Raw genomic sequence first — 18,798 nt, forward strand, 5'->3', positions numbered from 1 at the left:
CTGACTTTTCTTTATCCCATTATTTAGACTTCATACTGAGCACAGGCTGACATGAGGTCAATCTCATTTTCGATTTGCAATTTGTAGTTCTAGTTTGCGCTCATCCGCTAACAAAGCCTATTGAGCCAAGTTCCCAATAAGATTTATAAAGTGGAGTGGAAAAGATATTTCTAGTGGACTAATTTCTTAAACCCTTTACAAAATTAGTTGGACTGCAATCAGGAAATAATTCTGAGTCTAAATAATGCGAGTAAAAACTCTTGTTTAACAAAGACAACGTGCAGCGATTTAGAGCTGTCAAAGTGTCAGTCATTGTCACCGTTCATCACATCTCTCTGCTCCTGTCTTCTCGCTAGCTCTCTTATCATTTTTGGAACCATTTTTAGAACACTGTGGGGCAGTAAACACAGTTTCCATGGGAACATCACAGAGACACACATTGATAAGCGGATTGGAGCAGCTGTATTTCTCTGATGACGAACGAAACCTCAAAAGCTGAGGTTTCGTTGGCGAACACAATTAAACCGGCTATATGTTGAGGAAACAGGGAGCCACATAAGCTGAGGAATCTGTTTTGATTTTTCTTCATGAGGGAGATAACAAATGACTTATCTGGTTTTTTGCCACGAGCACTCTCCAGCTCCGCTGTGTCAGTCGCTGGTTCTGCTCGTGTGTCTGAGTTCAGATGCAAATGGCAACAATTTCCAATTAGAATTTACCTTACAAATGGACGTATTGATTGGCTGGAGCTATTCTCATCAAGCTGCAGAGCAGCAATCAGGAGCAGTTTCCTTTGGCTCGAGTCAATAATCTAAAGCCAGCCAGGATCTGGCAGGTTTCAAAGGAGGATAATCTCCAAAATGCACAATGTCGGGCGATGTACAGCAGCACTGCATTAAAATGTCAACCAGGAAAGAAAGGATTTTTCTCTGTTTTATTTTGAGGGCTGTCCCCATGCAGGTAGATGCACATGCAGTCGGCTTGAAATGTCCCACTATGCAGGTTTGAACAAAGTCAATTAAAATAGTGATACAGCTGACAAAGTCAAGAAAAAAAAGACAAGACCAAAAAGAGAGCATTTTGTTCCCACGTCTTTTAAAATTTTCCTCTTCATTCTCATACTTATATCTTTTAAAAAAAACGATGTCATAAACAAGTACATACCTTTTCTCTTTTCATATTTAAAATGTTTTACATGCTTAAAAATATCAATGTTCCTGAAAATAAACCAAACATAAAAAAAATATGAAAATTATAACTATATTTGTCAGCTTGTTCTAAGTGACAAAGCATAAATTATAAATGATTATGGATGTGCAGTCAGAGAATACGGTAACAATTCTCACGTTTAAAATGTAATATCTAAAAATGTTTTTTATCATTATTATTATTATAAATGACAGGCTCAATGTGAAAATAAGCAAGCGAAATGGAATGCATACAAAAATATACAGTGAAATCTTAAAATAATAAATAATTTGCAAAAAAATTTTAAAACATTATTTCTCAATATTATTCATACCATGAGTAAAATACAGTAAACTAAAGTACAATACATTATAAATAAATGCATCACGAATGCTCAAATTATTTCAATAAAACAAGAAGACATGTAACAATAGTGAAAATCAAAAATTTACGTTACTACAATAAATGAAATGAATCTGAATGTCAAATAAATTTATCTTGGTTTGCTTTTACGAATGTGTAAACTCTCACATCTCCAGGACAACTGTTACACTACTGAGAACCATAATATGAAAGTGATGCCTCACAGTTTGTTGTCATTCTCACAATAGATATCAATAGACAATCCTTTCCAAAAAGGCCTGCTGTGAGAATCAGGCCTTAGCTGTGTTTTCTTAACCATCTGCTTTATAAACATTTCCTTTATTCCCATGATGTCAAATCACTTTGAGGTTGTGTCATGCTCAATGTACAGAAACATTAAAAAAAAAACAACAAAAAAAAACAATTAACCCTTTGAGGTATATTTGTAGTTTTGAGATCTGTTTGATTATCTAAATATACATTTTTTTGTGCATACTGAGTGTCCCATTTTAGTCACACATTCAAATACATCTAAAAAGTTTAAAATAAGATTTTCACTGAGCCTATGTTTGCACTGTGTCTTGCTTACAACCAAAACCGTCATCTGTTCTTGGAGCGAACAACGTGATCAGAGAGCCACTGATGGCTTCCTGAGAGCTGCTTCGACAGCAGAACATCACCCCGCTGCGGCTTGTGTGGTCCTGGAGGAGCACTGCAGAAAGTACAAGAACACTGACCTAAAAACAAACCATCCCACATAAAATAAAACAATTAAAATAATGCACATTTAACATCATGCCCATTACAGGGGTGTGCGGCGTATGTGTGCGAAAGAGACGGCAAAATTATACTGATGGATGTTTAGAAGTGATGGGCTGCAACAAAAAACCAAAACCTAAAAATATGAGTTGTGTTTGTAGTTAGCACTTTATCTGAGAGCCTCTGACATGTCTGAGAAGTCTACATTTGTCACTGTGCTGCCGTATTGAGCGTGGATCGATAAGGGTGAGCCTCAGTGATGAACTCATTGCATTCGACTCTGATGGGTCTGTTTTCTAATGAAACAGAACCTCCTGGGTGTTTCTCAGCAGGCTGAGCTCCTGTATTTTTAATATAGCAGAGCTGGGAATACGACCAACTCCTCCAAACAAGCAGGACAACAGAAATAAAATGTGATATTTGACTTTTTCTTTTCTTTTTTTTTTTCTACAATGTGTTTTCTAAGTAGCCACACATGCAATAAAACTGTAATCAGCACAGCATTCAAAAGCGTCTGGTAAAAATAATTAAAATTGGTAATGGCTTTTTGCTCCTACTAGGTCAGCAAACGGGAATCTACCACACGGTTATGAATGCGAGAGCCCAGCTCCCCACTGTGCGATGGAGCTGCAGGCTAGAATGCATAAACAGCATCGTCAACCTAAATAACAAATAGTGTAAAAGCAAAACTGCACAATGTGTTAACAAAAATTCATGGTGGTTTCTCTTTCCAAGCGAGACAACAAGAAGTGAGAGCCTTATGGCAATATCCAGTGCAAAACTAATGGGAATTGTGTCCTATTTGCTGAAAGATATTGTGCATTGCATTATATTTTGTCAGTTAAACCACAACATTTTGGCTGGTGTGTGGGGGGGTTATGTCAAAGAGCGACACAATGTACAGCACTTAACAATGAAGGAAAAGATAATGATACATGACTTTCAATGTATTTTTACGATTAAAATCTGAAAACTGTGGTCTACATATGTTTTAAAGCCCCAAAACTTAACAGAACCACTTTTTTTTGCACGCAAGTCTTTCAGGGACCATGTCTCTAGGATTCATCTTTGCAAAGTAGTTCAGCCTGGATCGCAGAAAATATCTGTAAACATCAACATTTAAATCTTACAAGGTTTAAATCTAGAGGTTGACTGAACCATTCTAACAGATGAACAAACCATTCCATTGTAGATTTGTATGTTTTGGTTCCTTATCTTGTGAGTGAAAATCCGTCAGTCTCAAGTCTTTTGCGACCTGTTACAGGTTTTCTTCTAGGATTTCTCTTTATTAACCATCATCTGTCTCCCCCCCTAAACTCTGGCTTTTACTGTGGGAACTGTGTGTTCAGGGTGATTTTAGTTTTTTTTTATTTTTTTTTTTTTTATCCAGGACAGTAAGTAATATATTGGTCTTGCCTGCCCACAGCACCATCTACTAATGCCACACTTGTACAATAAAAAACCCCAAAATAAAATAATAATAATAATAATAATTAATGTCTTTTTTTTCCTTGCCACACAATCCTGTTCTTCTTTGTGTTGTTCTACCACATAAAGCAAAATCGCAAATTAAAGAAATTGTCAATGTAAAATTATAGATGAACACAAATAAACGCCAATTAAATCCAAGGCTGGTGGGTGCAATTAGTTTTACTGGTAAATGGATGATATGATTTATTATTTATAAAACCTGAATGGTGCTGCAATTCACTTTGGCATCGTTGTCTTTAAATATAACAGACGTTTCTTGTTATAAAAGATATTTATGGCTGGCAGTTCAATACATCGATTTGGCCAGCACACAGCTATGCGGTCAGAGTGCGGCTCTCGGAAACCAGGAAGAAATTAGATTCTGGCAGTTTCACTTCCAGAGGGAAAAAATAATCTGCAGTGATAATGAAAGATACAAAAGTAATGAATTATTTAGAAAATCTAATTGGTTTGCCAGCAGGTGGCTCTCCATAACAACCAGCTATTAGAGTTTTATTTGAAACAAATGCTGGAAAATGCTCACACTCCAAAAATTTACACCACTACTTTATTCATTAAAAAAAAAAACAAAAACAAAAAACATATATGTATATTCTGCTCTTACATTTTGATCAAGCTTTATATTTTAATAATGTTCTTCACATATTATTATTATTATTTTATATATATTGAAAGCAACAGAGAAGAATTGCTATCTTTCAGAAAACAAACTTAAGATCTGTCATAAATTCATTTTAGGGGGGTTGGTTTCATATTTGTGGGGAAAGTAGAGGGAAGGGAGGCATCAGAGTTTTCAAACTTTAGTGGTATTTATTTAACAGTAGTTGGATAGGAAACAGTGAAGAGAGACAAGAGACAATCAGCAAATGGCCTGAGACTGGGAACTGAACCCAAGGCAACTGCTGTTGAGTGCTGCAGCCTCTGCATCCACCATCTCAGCTACTCAGCATCCCCACTGTGTGTATTTTGTAATGTTTGTAGTGCATTTTTGAGTTGGTTTGGTATCTGCTTTTTCAGTTTTGAGTCAGAAATGCGTCGGTTTGTATTCTATTATTCTACTGGTGCATATATTTCAACTCTTTAATCTAGCAGCTACCGAGCTGCCCCAAAGCATCAGAATCTCTTCCTGTGGGATGAGGTCATCCTCTGAAATGTCTTGTCTGGGTCCTGTAGATCTGCCTGGGTGACCTTTGGGTCACCCTGCTTAGTTCTGGACTCTTGGTATAGAGGCCCCTTCTCACTCCCTTTTTTCTCTATTTTTATTTTTTTTGTAGTGGATTTCAGTTTCTATTAAATTTACTTTTTTACATTATGCTGCTTGTTGTCTTTCTGGGTCATCCTCATAACATGACATATATTTTGATGTTAATTGGCAATTTTTAATTTTGTTTTGTCTATTTATTACTTCTACTCTTCATATGTGATTCAGTGTTATTAGAGTGAAGTTGTTCAAATTTATGATAAAAAAAAAAAAATCAGTGTTGATTTTGTTTCTTGATGCCAGAGATGTGTTTAGTTTTTAATTAATCTTAATTTAATTATTTTTTAGTCCAACGGTACCTGTAAGATTTTAGATGTATTTGTCTATTTAGTAGTTCCTATGTTTTGAGAATATATTATTTTCTTCCTTTATAACTTTATTAGATCTTTATAAAGCTGTTTTCCCAGTTTGCCTGATTGCATTTGCACTATGTAAATGCATACCCAGTCATCTAACTCACAAAGCTACTGAAAACATATAGATTCCCGACTCTCTGCTAACACAATTTGCCCAAATTTGAATGTGGAGTTATGAATGTATTTAGGGGATAATCTTCCAATAGTTATTCAAATTCATGCAAATTACTTTCAATGGGGAAACAAATCTTTGCATGAAACACTAATGTAGGAGAGAAAGGTAAAATAAGACAATGAGCGACCTCAAGAAGAGAAAAGAAACATCAACAAAAGGTATAGTTTATTATTTCTGGCTGTGAAGAATTTATTGCTTCAAATTATTTCTGCCATCTTTTATTTTTAAGAATGAACATTATTCATTTTTTTTTAACAATGAATCACAAATTGGGTCAGTTCATATTTATGTAGTTCATATTTATGTACACACTTTCTACTTGAACTGCTTTTTTTGCTTTTTGTCTTTGAGTGAATCTGCAGCTGTACTAAAAAAAAATCCAAACCTCTTGATGGTTTCCCAGAGCTAATTCCTCCCTGATACAGTCATAAATAATTCCACCTACTTTAAATATCGCCTCACTGCTAACCCTGTTGTGAGGCTATATTTATAATAATGTTACTTTTGTGTCTTTTATTCATTTTTCAGATTTTAAAGCTATAAAAATGGAGATCCAAAGCACAAGAGTTCAAACTACTCACACTTTGAGTTATGTTTCTACCACCACTTGTGCTATTTACTTTGTTCACAATTGAACTTGTGCCCCATGTTGTTCAAACTTTGTGGATACAAACCTGTTATTCATGAACTGATACTAAAAATGACGAAGCATTTAAAAGATCTGTGTTGAATTTCAATTGTCAATGTAATTTGTTGGTATAAAAACAATATGAGCAAATGTATCACACACCTCTGAATACTTCTAGGATAACTAAAGTAGTTGAAAGTCTGATTCTTGGTTGCAAACACTTTTTCAGGCATTCATTCCTGATTCAGATGATTAAAAAGTGTTCGTGCTTGGATCTGACTCCACTTTGTTGGACGACACTTTGTGCCGTTCTGTTAGGGTTAAAGTAATACACTACTTTGGTAATAAGATTTATATAATAATGCATATGTCAAAACAATAGAAAATGTGTCTTTGACAGTGATGCTACAGAATGAATCACTTACTAAACACAACACAACAGTTTGAGTGCAATTTGTTTGTGAGCATATTTCAGTCGCAATCCAAGAAAGTTATAAGAATGGATAGTAACTGCAACAAAATGACGTATTGCTGTAAAAATGATTTTAAAAAATCCATGGTTAGAATCACTTTTCTGCTGATTTTCCAGTTACTACTAAAAATACAAGCCTCAGAAGGATTTGTAGTTAATTAAATTAAGAAGTGTAAATTAAAAAGTGTAAAATAAGACATTAGATATAGGTAACACAACATATAAATACAAATGGCAATCCATTTACTTCTCTCAAAAGACTTGAATTGTTTTCTAATTAAAGTGTCTAATTCAATTTGGGGAATTGAGGAACCAGCGACTTGCAGAATTTACCTCATTCTTCTTCTTCTTCTTCTTCTTCTTCTTCTTCTTCTTCTTCTTCTTCTTCTTCTTCTTCTTCTTCTTCTTCTTCTTCTTCTTCTTCTTCTTCNTTATTATTAAATGTATTTAGGACTGTAATAAAAGTCCTGGCAGTTTATTAATGCCATAGGGAGTATTTTAATGTCCACTAGATGGCAGCATAACATTATTGTCTAAGTCTGCTATCACATCTACAAAAATGTTGTTTTCCACACACACACACACACACACACACACACACCCCACACACACACACACACACGCACACACAGGTCCCGTGCTACACCTATCCACCACCACCACCCTCCTCGCCCCTTACTCACCGCCCCACACACACACCACCACACACACACACGCACACGCACACCTACACACGCACACACACACACGCAGACACACAATGTGAGAATCAACAAGTTTTCAGAAGAACCAGCTTTGCAAACACAAACCTGTGACCAGATATTCAGCTTGTACCTGTTAACATTAATAAATTTACAGTCCTCTCTATATTGGACAACTTTAGAACTATTTTTCACCTGTATCTGGTCCATATTTTCATGGCAGTTTAATAGATGCCCCAAGCTACCCTTCTTTCCATTGTATTTTGTGTATAACTAACATTTTCTTTTCTTTTTATTATGAGTTGCAGTGATCCAATTAGCACCAGCAGCATTGTCACATTGCTGCTTTGTTTTCCAGTGTTTAACAGTAAGCACTGGGGGAAATAAAATAGTCTAGAATTACCTTTACACCCTGTTCCTGGCATCAGCCCAGAGCTTTAAGAGTTAAGAAATTATATTAGCTCATGTCAGTCATTGCTTACATGCTCATCACTCCCCTCAAGCTGCTGGAGTTGGCCACCACATTTCTTCCACTGAAGGGATCCATTGCATTTGCAGAGCAACAAACAGATGTTGACCATAAACATCTTCTACAACAAATGACATTTGACTGCCACTAATCTCTTACTCAAAGACTATAAAAATTCACACAGACAACTTGACAGAATGCAAGTTTGATAAGCATGAAGCAGGACTTGTATTTTACACACAGAGAAGCTGAACAGTTGAACCTCTTTTAGACGACTTTCTAGACAGACGTGTGCAACATATTTCTTGCCTTTCCCCCCTAAGATGGCAGTGGAACAATGTTTTCAACCTTTTTACTAAAATGGAAAACCAGATGTTGATTCCCCACAGTAATCCACATGAGGTCAAAGCTGGTTTCCTAGCTTTTCTCTCCCTCATTCTCAACTGCGTTGTTTACTTGTACCCATACCTGCAGTGTTCCAGCATGTAGTTTGACTCATGCTTTTGCATGTTAGGGGACAATTTCTCTGCAGACGTCAATATTTATGTTTGTAAAAGTGCCCAGCTGTGGACTTCAACACATATAAACCAATTTGCTTTTACAGTGCCGAAAGCTGACAGGAATTTTATTACAGAGAGCATGATCTGGGATGGTCATTTAAAGGATTGCAGTGATTCACTTTCTCTGACATAAGTAAAGACAGGAAAAGAAGAAGAGCCGCCTTAGATAAAGACTCTAGCTGTGAGTTTAAGATCTTTTTTTGGGGGTTGAACCTTCTTCTCAGTAGCAAGTCTTCTGAGCTGTGGATCACTGAAGCTCCTCCATGGTGGTATAAACTGTTGATTTGTTTATATATATATTAATTTGCAGACCTTTGGGGTTACCACGAGACTCTGGGATGCTTCTCCAATTAAAGCTCTCCTTCTCCAGGATGTAAGTTTAGTCTGAAGGTCATGTTTGCAATTGAGTCTTGCTCCTTCCATCCACAGGATGGATTGAACAGATCTCCATTAATGGTTGGGGAGCAGCTTGGAACGTTGTTTAAGAGGCTGATCTTGCTTTAAAAGTCTCCAAAACCTTACATTTTTAGCAAGTTTTGAGTTTCTTGGTTTTCATATTTGTTTTGTGCAAACGTCTGAAGGCTTTCCATACATTTCACAATGTTGTGCTACTTTGTGTTGATCTATCACATAAAATCCCAAGAAAACAAGTAAAAGTTGATGGTGGTAACATGGTAAAATGTAAACAGTTCAAGGTCTGCAAAGGCATTAACAAAACTATGTGTTCTGCCACATCCATGCCCATAAATTTAATGGTTTCTTCTTCCGTTGAGCTTTCCTACTTTAGCTGACATTATCAAAATGTCCTTCAACTCATTTCGTAAGTGTCCAAAAAACCTCTGCTGACCTTTGTGTGTGTACACCTCCCTGTTAGAGATCGGAGTGCATCCAGCCTCTGAAGACCCTGAAGTGAATTATTTTAGTTTTGAAAATAAATAAAGGCATATCTTTAGGTCTTCAGATATTGTCAGAGCAGATATTTTACAGCTCTATATCAGTGATGACTCAGACAAACTCAAACTAAAACTTCTGTTGCATTCATTACTGATAAAACCGACCATGTTATGGAGGAAAGCTCTGTTTGTACAAATAATTGCCCGCAGAAGAAACCACAAAACATTCGAGCTGGAATAGATTCATTTTGAAAATTAAAAGCATGAACGACCTTTTAAGCTCTTTTGTGCTCGCATCCAGAAAACTAACTTTGCAACTAACAGGTAAGGGGAGCTGTTTTTATTTTTTATTTTTATTTATTTTTTTAATTCAGGTTGCATTTTGTTTTCTAGTACCCAGAGAAAAGCTTTAGAAATGATTACATTTAATCTTTTCCATATTTGTCCACCAAGGTCATATAAATTCCCAGTTGGAACTCTGGGGAACTCTTAAAATAACTTGATGGAAGTATTACAATCTGCCTCTTGTTTATATTTGTATCATCTGAGACTATTATTTTCCTTTTAAAACTTTGGGGATTTTAAAATTCGGTTGTTGTGCATGATGATGTAACACATTAAAGACCATCTGCAGGCCAGAGTTGTCCAACTCATTCTTGTGGCATTTGATCTACTGCCAACTTTGCTCTCATCACACATTAAACTACCTCCCATTTTGAGCCCATTTTCAGCGTCTGCGATTTTCTCAGTGCTTAGTAACCATAGTGGCTGTTATGTTTGGTGTAGAGCTTCAGCAGCTTTTCTTTATTTGCAATTAGGTGCCACAGGATTGCCTCAATTAGCTCCCAATGCTTGCCAGCAACCCTGGTTCACAGTACTTACTCTTAATTAGGAACACAACATAAAGTACGGCCAGGAATATGCTCATAGAAAAGCTCTGTCTCCAATTATTGCTGGTAGGGATTTTGCTATTATGTTTATGACTTATTTGTTGTATTTGTCAATATGATATAATTGGACAGTGCCCTTGCAACGATCAAGTGATGCAATAAAAACGTGAGCCGAAAACCCCAGAATATTCTTAAGAGGTTTTATTTCATTTTTCCTGTTACTCGTTATTTCTCTCCATAGTGTCTTTTGTTTTCTGTCACATCCCTGACATTGCCTTGTCTGGTAACATTTCTCGGTTTAAAGACTTGTTCCTTGACTTTGTATAGTCACAATACAAACAACCAAACCGATTAACAATGTGAGCAGCCACCTTTGGCAACAATGAGTGGATGCTTGCATGTCTTCACTAGTCTCTCCCGTCAATATGGAAGAATGTCAATAGGTCTTCTTCACGACATTTTCTCAGTTCATTTTAGTCTGTTTTGTTCACAGATCTTTAAAGGCCCCGGTAAACTACACCATATCAATCACGGCTAAGACTGAACCTTTACGATACCTCCATTTTCATTTTCAGGCATTCCTTGGTCAAATTCCCAATGTGTCTTGAACCACTGTCTTGTTTGGGCTTAAATTTGGCAAAACCTCATATGTCGGAAAGGTGGTCTTACATGTGAGCCCGGGATAATGTGATACAGAGCAGAGATCTGTAGGTGCCCAGGCTGCAAAATAAACCCAAATCATCATCCCTCCCCTTTTATGGTTGAATTGGAAATGCAATGTCTCTTGATGCACTAGTTTTTGCTAAACACATAAGGCGTCATAGCTACACAATTCTTCTGTGAACTGATCTGTTTACCATCATGTCAATTTAGATGGGAGTTTGCAAAACTACATTAGAGAGCAGATCCATCCTCTTGGTAGTACTTCCAAACAAGCTACACCTTTTTAGTCTTTTTGTAATTGCACTGCCATGAGATTTAGTTGACAATGTAGCCCCTGGGTTGTTTGCAATTTTTTCCTGTTTGATCCTGGGTTGGATTTGCTGAAACAGCTGCACATGGGAAGACTGGCAACTGTCTAAAATGTTTTCTTCAATTTAAAATCCTGGATTCGAAATTGCTTTCAAATTGTATCATGACCCTTCACATATTGACTGGAACCATCAATTGCTGCCCAAAGCACCTTGCAGAAGTTTTTATGCATGTTTTTTCTAGAGATGTTCAGAGTTGTGGAAGCTGTCTTTGGTTGATAGCACTTGGTTGCTTCTTTCCCTTTATTATCACGTGAGAGCAGCAAGGGTGAACCATGGATGCTTTATTTTTTACTGAGTCTATCCCAGATGCCTACTGGGAAGAAGTTGGATCACAGTCTAGACAAGTTACCAGCTCAATAAAAGAGCTAACACAGAGACACACTGAACCAACAACTATACGATGTCACCCCCAGAGGCTAATTAACCTAAATAAACTTTGTTAAACCACAGGCAGAAATCAAATCACCCATAGAAAACCCACAGACAGGAGAACTCTGCACAAAGGGCTGTAGCCATACTGTAAGAAGTAACACTTTACATCCACTTTTCTGCAGAAATCAGAAGTGTTCTTATTTTAATAAAAAAAATTTCAATCATTTATGTGAAGTGTTTGACTTAAACGACAAAAGATTAACATTTTTAATAACATATCCAGGCATATCAAAACAAAACAAAAATTCAAAGTATCTGTTTTGGTTTACTGAATTTGCCTTTACTGTAAATTTTGTTTCAAATATATCCATTCCAAATGCATGCCACGTTGTTGGTTCTTGAAACAACGGTAATAAAGACAAACCTCCTTAGAATCACTGAGAGTCCACCCAGGGACTAAAATGCCACTTGTGTTGTTACGTGATTGACGTGGCATGGGCCTGAAGTATAATGAGAGATTAAAAGGCATTGTCTGACCTGCTTTGTTTTCACATAGTCCACTAATATGCCTGCTGTCGGCCAGTGTGTTGCTGGAAGGTTCCCATGCAGATCCTATAGTCAGCAGCGCCCTCATAGACACACTGACCTGCTGCAAACACAAACACAGATATTGACTGACATTTCTTTGCTTTACAGGGCACATACATTATTTGATTGAGATCACAGGACTTTTGTTAAACAGTAGCGATTTAGCACATTTAATGTGAGGGAAATGTACTAATTAGTGCAAGTTTCAATTTGGTCTATTTCTGTGACTAAATCTTTTTGTCACTTAGACATTTACAGTTAGAAAAAAACAGGTAGAACAGATGAAACGTGGTTTCAGAAAAATGTTCAAGTGTTAATATCAAAATATAACACATATTAAATAACAGCACAATCGTTTTAGCTCTAAGGTTGATTGGTAAAACTCGTTGTTTTTCAGCCTCTTTTGAGTTTGTCATCTTGGGAAGATGCCATAGCTGTTTGACCATGAAGCAAACCAGTGAGAACTGCCCACTTGGCCAGCATTGAAAAGACTGGATTGGACTGGGAGAGGGGGGTACTCAGACCTCCTTGGGTACCGGATACCAGCGCACTGGATTGATGGTGATTGGCATTGTTTCTTTGTAGGACCTCGTTTTAGTGAAAAGCCTGCCTTTCCTTCGCAGTTCACAGAGGTAACATGAAGCATGAGAGAATTAAATAAACTTAAAATCAGAAAGTTCAGGCATTTAAAGCAGCTTGCTGGGGGTGAAAAGGTGATTTTGTGATTGTTTCTTCATCGCAGTCCCTTTTTAAATAAATCTTGCTTTTTAGTGGAGGTGTTGTTATGGGCCAGTTGGCCATTTTTTCTTCCTGACTAATCATATTAACTCAGAAAACATTTGTAGAAATGGGAAATTATGTAGTTGATGTAAAATATAATTAAACAGCATTATTTTTTCCATGACATAAATCCAATATAATCTATAAGCTTCTCTTTAAGATATTTGGTCATTTGATGCATTCTGTTTTATTTTATTATAGATGTGGTTATTTCATTTTATTTTTAATTTTGCACTCTTTGCTTTATTTTTATTTGGTGGAAAATTTGAATTAACTCAGGCTGTTTTTCTTTTCACTTTTGGCTTTTGTGTATGATAAAAAGCATCGTTGTGTATCCGTTAAATGTTGTTAATGTGTCATTTTTATTGTATTGAATGTTTTTAGAGCCGTCTTGGTCATTTTGCGACTCATTTGGGAGACTTTTCTTATCTCTTTATATCTCTCTTTATGTCTTTCTGGTCATTTGTTTCACTTTAAGGGAGTCCTGTGTCTCATTGAAGCCCTTTGTGCGTTCCTATTGTGTGTTACATTTTAGCTGATTTACAGCACATCTCTTTGTAGCCATTTTGTGTCGTTGTGGTCACTCTATGTTTCTTATTTATCTCTCTTTGGAGACTGAGTTGGTTTATTTTTCCTGCCTTTGTCTGACATAAAGCTAAATTTTCCAGGATAAGACCAGGAACCTGCAGACAAAGAGCCGTGGAGACAGTGGGGCCTGAAATCAGCCTGAATAAGTTTAAATCCAGATGTGCAAAGTGAAGCTAAAACGTGCAACAGAAACCTTTTCAAAGCTTAAGACGTTGCACGTGTGCTCCTTCATTAAAAAAAAAGAAAGAAAGAAATTGAAACAAAAAACAAACAACTGTGCAACTTCAATTTTAACATATCTTAAAATTGCAATTACACAATATCTTCGTGTAACTTCAATGTTTCTTATTAAGAAATAGATAAATTCAGTATAAATCCAGCTGTTGTATGAAGGCTTTATTAAGTTAGTGAGCAAACAGTATCACGAAGATCAAATAACATATTAGACAGGTCAGGGTAAAAGCTGTGGAGAAGTTTAAAGCAGAGTTGGGTTAGAAGCAGTACAAAGGAGCAGCTCAGTCCATCATAAAATGGAAAGAGTATGGCACGACTGCAGACTGCATTATGCTTTGGGAGATGCTTTTTCTAAAAAGGAACGGGAATGTTGGTGAAGCTGAAGCAACACAGTGGACAATCCCGGAAGAAAACCTAAATCCAATTAATGATCGGCAAGTCTTGAAAATGTATGTCTACAGAAACCATCCATCTTATCTAACTGAGGTTGAACTATTTTGCAAACGAGGAAAGGTAAAAAAAGAAATCCAGTCTTTGGAACTGCAATGGTGCTAAGAAAAAACTCCCAGAAAAGACTTGTAGCTGGAGTTGTTGGAAAATTTGGTTTTGCAAAGTGTTTTATGGGGGGCTGAATATAAGCCTTTCAAATTTACAAAAAAAAAAAAGAAAAGAAAAGAAAAACAAGGTTGACAACCAGTAATTTGTTTCACAATTACACTCTTGGAGCTGATCGATCTCATCTCAACTGGTTGTGACACGGCAGCATGTGAGAAAAGTTCAAAATGTACAGATACACTGTAGCACAAACAACATAGACTTTGCTTAAGCAGCTGATCCCAATCTTGGCACAAAAAAAAAAAATCTATGTATTTGCTCAGCCTGACGTGAGATAACCAAGGAATGTCAGACTGGACTTTGCGCACATGACAGAATAGCAAATGATGGTCCAAACTTCTTGGTGAGGAGGGGCCAGGCTGCGACTCCCATCAGTAATCCCCTCAGTGTTGACGTCAGCCACGCTGCCTCCTCCGCGGGGACGCTGTGGGTGAGTGTTGGAGCAGAATAGGCTGCGGTCAGTGTGCATCCCAGGACGCGACGACACTGTAGCTGGAGCTCAACTTCTCAAGCTCATCGCTTCTCACTTCGTGGCCGTTCGGAAACTTTTAACAACAATGGGTAAGTTCAAGAAAGTCAAAACGAAGACGTCCTGTAAAGTTGTGACACTGGAAGTCTGTCAAGATTTTGTCTTTTTTAGGGATCACAGCGCGGGGTTGAAACACGCAGCGCCTCAAACTTTTCGTGGGGGCGCGCCGATTGTTTTTGACAGGAGCGAGGGTTCTGTTGTGAAGCAGAACCGGGCTGTTTATCTGACCCGCTTTCGTGAGGATCGGCATTAGAGCAACCTAGATGTTGAGGAAAGCGATTAGGGAGATTATGGAGATTCCTCCAGTCAACTCTGAGCGAATGCGTGGAGGTGTTAACTTCAGGTCAGCGAACTGTCTTCACTGTTCCCTGCAGACAGACGGACACAAAGACAATACATTCGTTGAAAACCTATTTTCAATACGGCAACGCCCTTTTTCATCACAATCTATTGATCATTAGTGCAGAAGTGATTGACTTTAGCCAGGGGCGTTGCTAGACATGAAAAAAATGGGGCCTGAGATTAATTTGCCCAAATGTCCGTATTTACGTGTGAAAGTGAAATGCTCAGATTTCATTTTAATTTCATGCATTGTATTGCAGCCTACTTCTGTTTATTTTGGCTCTGCTTCTTGTTCACGGGGGGAGTTGCAGGGGCGGTCTTCAGCATGGTCTGACCTGGGCATATATATATATATATATATATATATATATATATATATATGTGTGTGTTTCATATATTTTAAGGAACCAATATTCTTCACATGGAATCTTCTAGATTTTCTCTCTTTTTTTTCATTTTAATGTGAAGTTTTAATTTTTTTTTATTTTATTTGCCCCACATCTAACCTGACTGTTGACACCAAGTATTTTAGACACAACAACATGTGTCCTACACCTCTTTCTCCAGTGTTTTGACCGTGTTGCTTTGCCACATGCAGTTCTGGTATAATTAAACTAATATTTTAGGTATTTTTGTGTGTGTGGTAAAACATTTTTAGGGAAGGACGATCAAATCAGTTCAGTGATAAAACATGACTGACTAGGACTCTGTCGAAGTGGGTACAAATGATCACATGGCCATTATGTCTTCTTTTTGTTTGTGGAAAAACTTACATGTGTGAAACATCCAAAACTGCAAGAGCATGAAATGGTGGTTGGGGAGATTGACCAACCATCTCAAAAACTGGTTTGTATATGAAATTAGACATAAGGGAACAACATTTATGGACAAAACAAACAAGAACATACTCTTTTTTTTTCAACTTGTTTTCTAAATTTAAATGTATAAACTCCATAGCTTGAAGTCAACAAATAACTATCTTTCTTTAAAATCATGTTCCCATTTGACTTGAAATGGACATTTTGATTTTTAAAGTGAGTTATCCTTCCCATAAAACTCCACAAACACTACTGGGCGCAATCAATTTTTTGTCTTATTTCTTTATCTTTTCCTTCCAAAAATTTTCACTTTCTTGTAACCTTTAAAGGCAAATCTTTGGGCAGTTTTTTTTTTTTTTTTGTTTGTTTGTTTTTTTTGTTTAACAGTACTAATGTCTTTTTCTTAAATTTGGTTGAGATGAGCTGGGGTGTGGCATCGCAATCATTTTAATGAAAATAAAAGGTTAGTACAATGTTTTCTCAACAAAAACTTTTAATATCTGTACCTTGGGAGATTATGTTATTGGAAACATCTTGAAGCCTGCGTGCTTTGAAAGCTCATAAACCGCAGTCTGGAGTTAGAAAGGAGACGGTCCCATCTTTAAATGAGTTCCAAGTGTTGACCATCTGCGCTCCAAACCTTGAGGTGTGGCAGATTAACGTTTGGAAACTTCTCACTCGTGTTGAAACTGCACATGCAGGATAGAACAAATCGATTTAATAACTGTATCATTTCGAGTGGTTGAGCTGGGTTCCGTAATCTTTTAATAGCTGTTGTTCGACACGCCGGAGCTGAGGCTATAGGGAAGAACGCTGTGAGAAAGTGTATCAGTGCTCATTAATTCACTCTGAAGCTCTCACAGAAGCGCCTTTGTGCTCCTAATTTGGAGCCGCTCCTTTGTGCGACCTCAGTGGCTCTTAATGTAGAGGGAGAAGTTCACTGAACTGCAAGTTTCATAGCGGATGCCCTGTGAACCAATTCCCCACAGACCCTCATTCTGTGCCTCATTCTCCATCTCAGTGAGGATATTACTTTGCATAGCAATCAACCTTTGTGCATTGTCTGCTTTATATTCAAACATTCTCAAAGGTTTTTTTTTTTTTTTTTCCCCCCCACCAAAAGAAACCAACCCAGCCGGGAATGAAAAGGAACGCTCGGTGCGGGAAAAAAAAACAAACAAACAAAACCTTCTGGTAATCTTAGTTCTCTGTTTCATGAGAAATAGAAAATTGATTAACTGTGAGCATGATAAGAGTCCAGCCCAGAATAAACTGGATGTCACAAAGCTGATTGTGCTTGGGGCTGAACTTAAATAACTTGCGTCTGATTTAATTTTTGACATGGCGTTCACCTCTCAGAGGAGAGTTTTAGGCCCCGAGTGTCTCCTCTATCCTTTCTTTGGATGATCTAATCGTGAACTGCTTTTGATTGAAGGTTGCGAGAAGATAACCTGTCTTCAATCTGTTGTATTCAACCCAGAGAAAGCCTTCGGTGTTCAGTTCTGTGATCCCAACTGGGAGCATTTGGAGAACACTGTAGCTTTGAGGTTTCTAATTATTAAAATACCCTGCATTTAGTTTGAACTATCTTCCCATCAACGACTGACTTGGAGCCAAACAAAAACTCCCCAATCCGTCTTCCTGCCACTACCATGTTTCGCCTTTGGGGTGGCCATGCAGAGTTATACAACTAGAACAAAAGACTCAATATAGGTCAGTGGTAGAGGAGTTGTTTTGTGATTGGGAGATTGTAGGTTTGATTCCAGTTCCTCCTGTCACATGTCACTGTGAATGTGAATGTGCATTTGTGCAAATCGGTAAATGATTTTTTCTGTATAAAAGACTTTGAGGGGTCAGTATGCCTTGAGAGACGGTCCATGAATGCCACTAATTCCTGTAAGCCATATTTATTTGAGTACAAAACTAAACTCGTTCTGTTGACAGATGTTCCTGCCTTAGATTTTGATCTCCGCAGCTCCTCCAGAGTAGCCATGGGCACATTGTTGGCTGTAGTGTGTCTAATTGTTAAGAATCCAAACTGACGTCTCTTAAGTGTGTAGTAGCTCAGATTTTGAGAAGTAGTGTTTCATTACTCCAGACGTCAATCAAAAACCAAATATTTCAACAGTTTCTCTTTGTACGGTTACCACTGATTGCAACAAACCAGGAAAAAAACAGAACTTTTCTGTCCTGAGGCCTGGTCACAGTTAAAAGGTGGTGGTGGATGGGGAGAAGAAAACTGGGCCTCCGATTTAATTGTGGGCAATTTACATAATGCCAGCATGTTCACTGCCATTATACTTTGTTTAAGAAATGTGGGCTGATATGGTTGCTGAATGCTCTGCACAACTTGATCAAATTTTAATAGGACAATGTAACACACAGATTCAACTTGAATAAGGCGAGCAATTTGTTTTGCTGGTGCAGGTGGGATTTCAATAACCCAAGTAGGTCCTAATGTAAGTCAAAGTAAACTTACTACCAGACTGGGCAGAATAACTATGGGTGTGGTGAAATGCCATGCTGTTAAGTGGCGGTGAACAGATTTTCTAGCTCCTGTCTAAAGTAAGGGGATATTTTAATTTTATGTTTTGTCAGTCAAATAGAGTAAATTATGGTGATTTTTGTCTTCTCTACAAAATAACTTGTTTTTGTTTTTTAGTGGAAACCTATGAAACACCTTACATGGTAT

At 37.3% G+C, this 18,798-nt stretch overlaps 1 protein-coding gene across 2 annotated transcripts in view; it reads left to right on the forward strand.

Moving 5' to 3' along the window:
• The first annotated feature begins 14,818 nt into the window (after positions 1–14,818).
• gpm6bb (glycoprotein M6Bb) overlaps positions 14,819–18,798 on the forward strand; it is a 33,015-nt gene continuing 29,035 nt past the window's right edge. The window contains exon 1 of one of the 2 annotated variants that reach the window (XM_007546382.2): positions 14,819–14,978. In XM_007546382.2, coding sequence (XP_007546444.1) covers positions 14,975–14,978 — 4 coding nt within the window. In that variant the 5' untranslated portion in view covers positions 14,819–14,974. The remainder of the gene's footprint in view (positions 14,979–18,798) is intronic. The other variant, XM_007546383.2, reaches the window with a different exon arrangement.

This window comes from Poecilia formosa, unplaced genomic scaffold (genome assembly GCF_000485575.1).
Source record: "Poecilia formosa unplaced genomic scaffold, Poecilia_formosa-5.1.2 Scaffold16, whole genome shotgun sequence".
NCBI lineage: Eukaryota > Metazoa > Chordata > Actinopteri > Cyprinodontiformes > Poeciliidae > Poecilia > Poecilia formosa.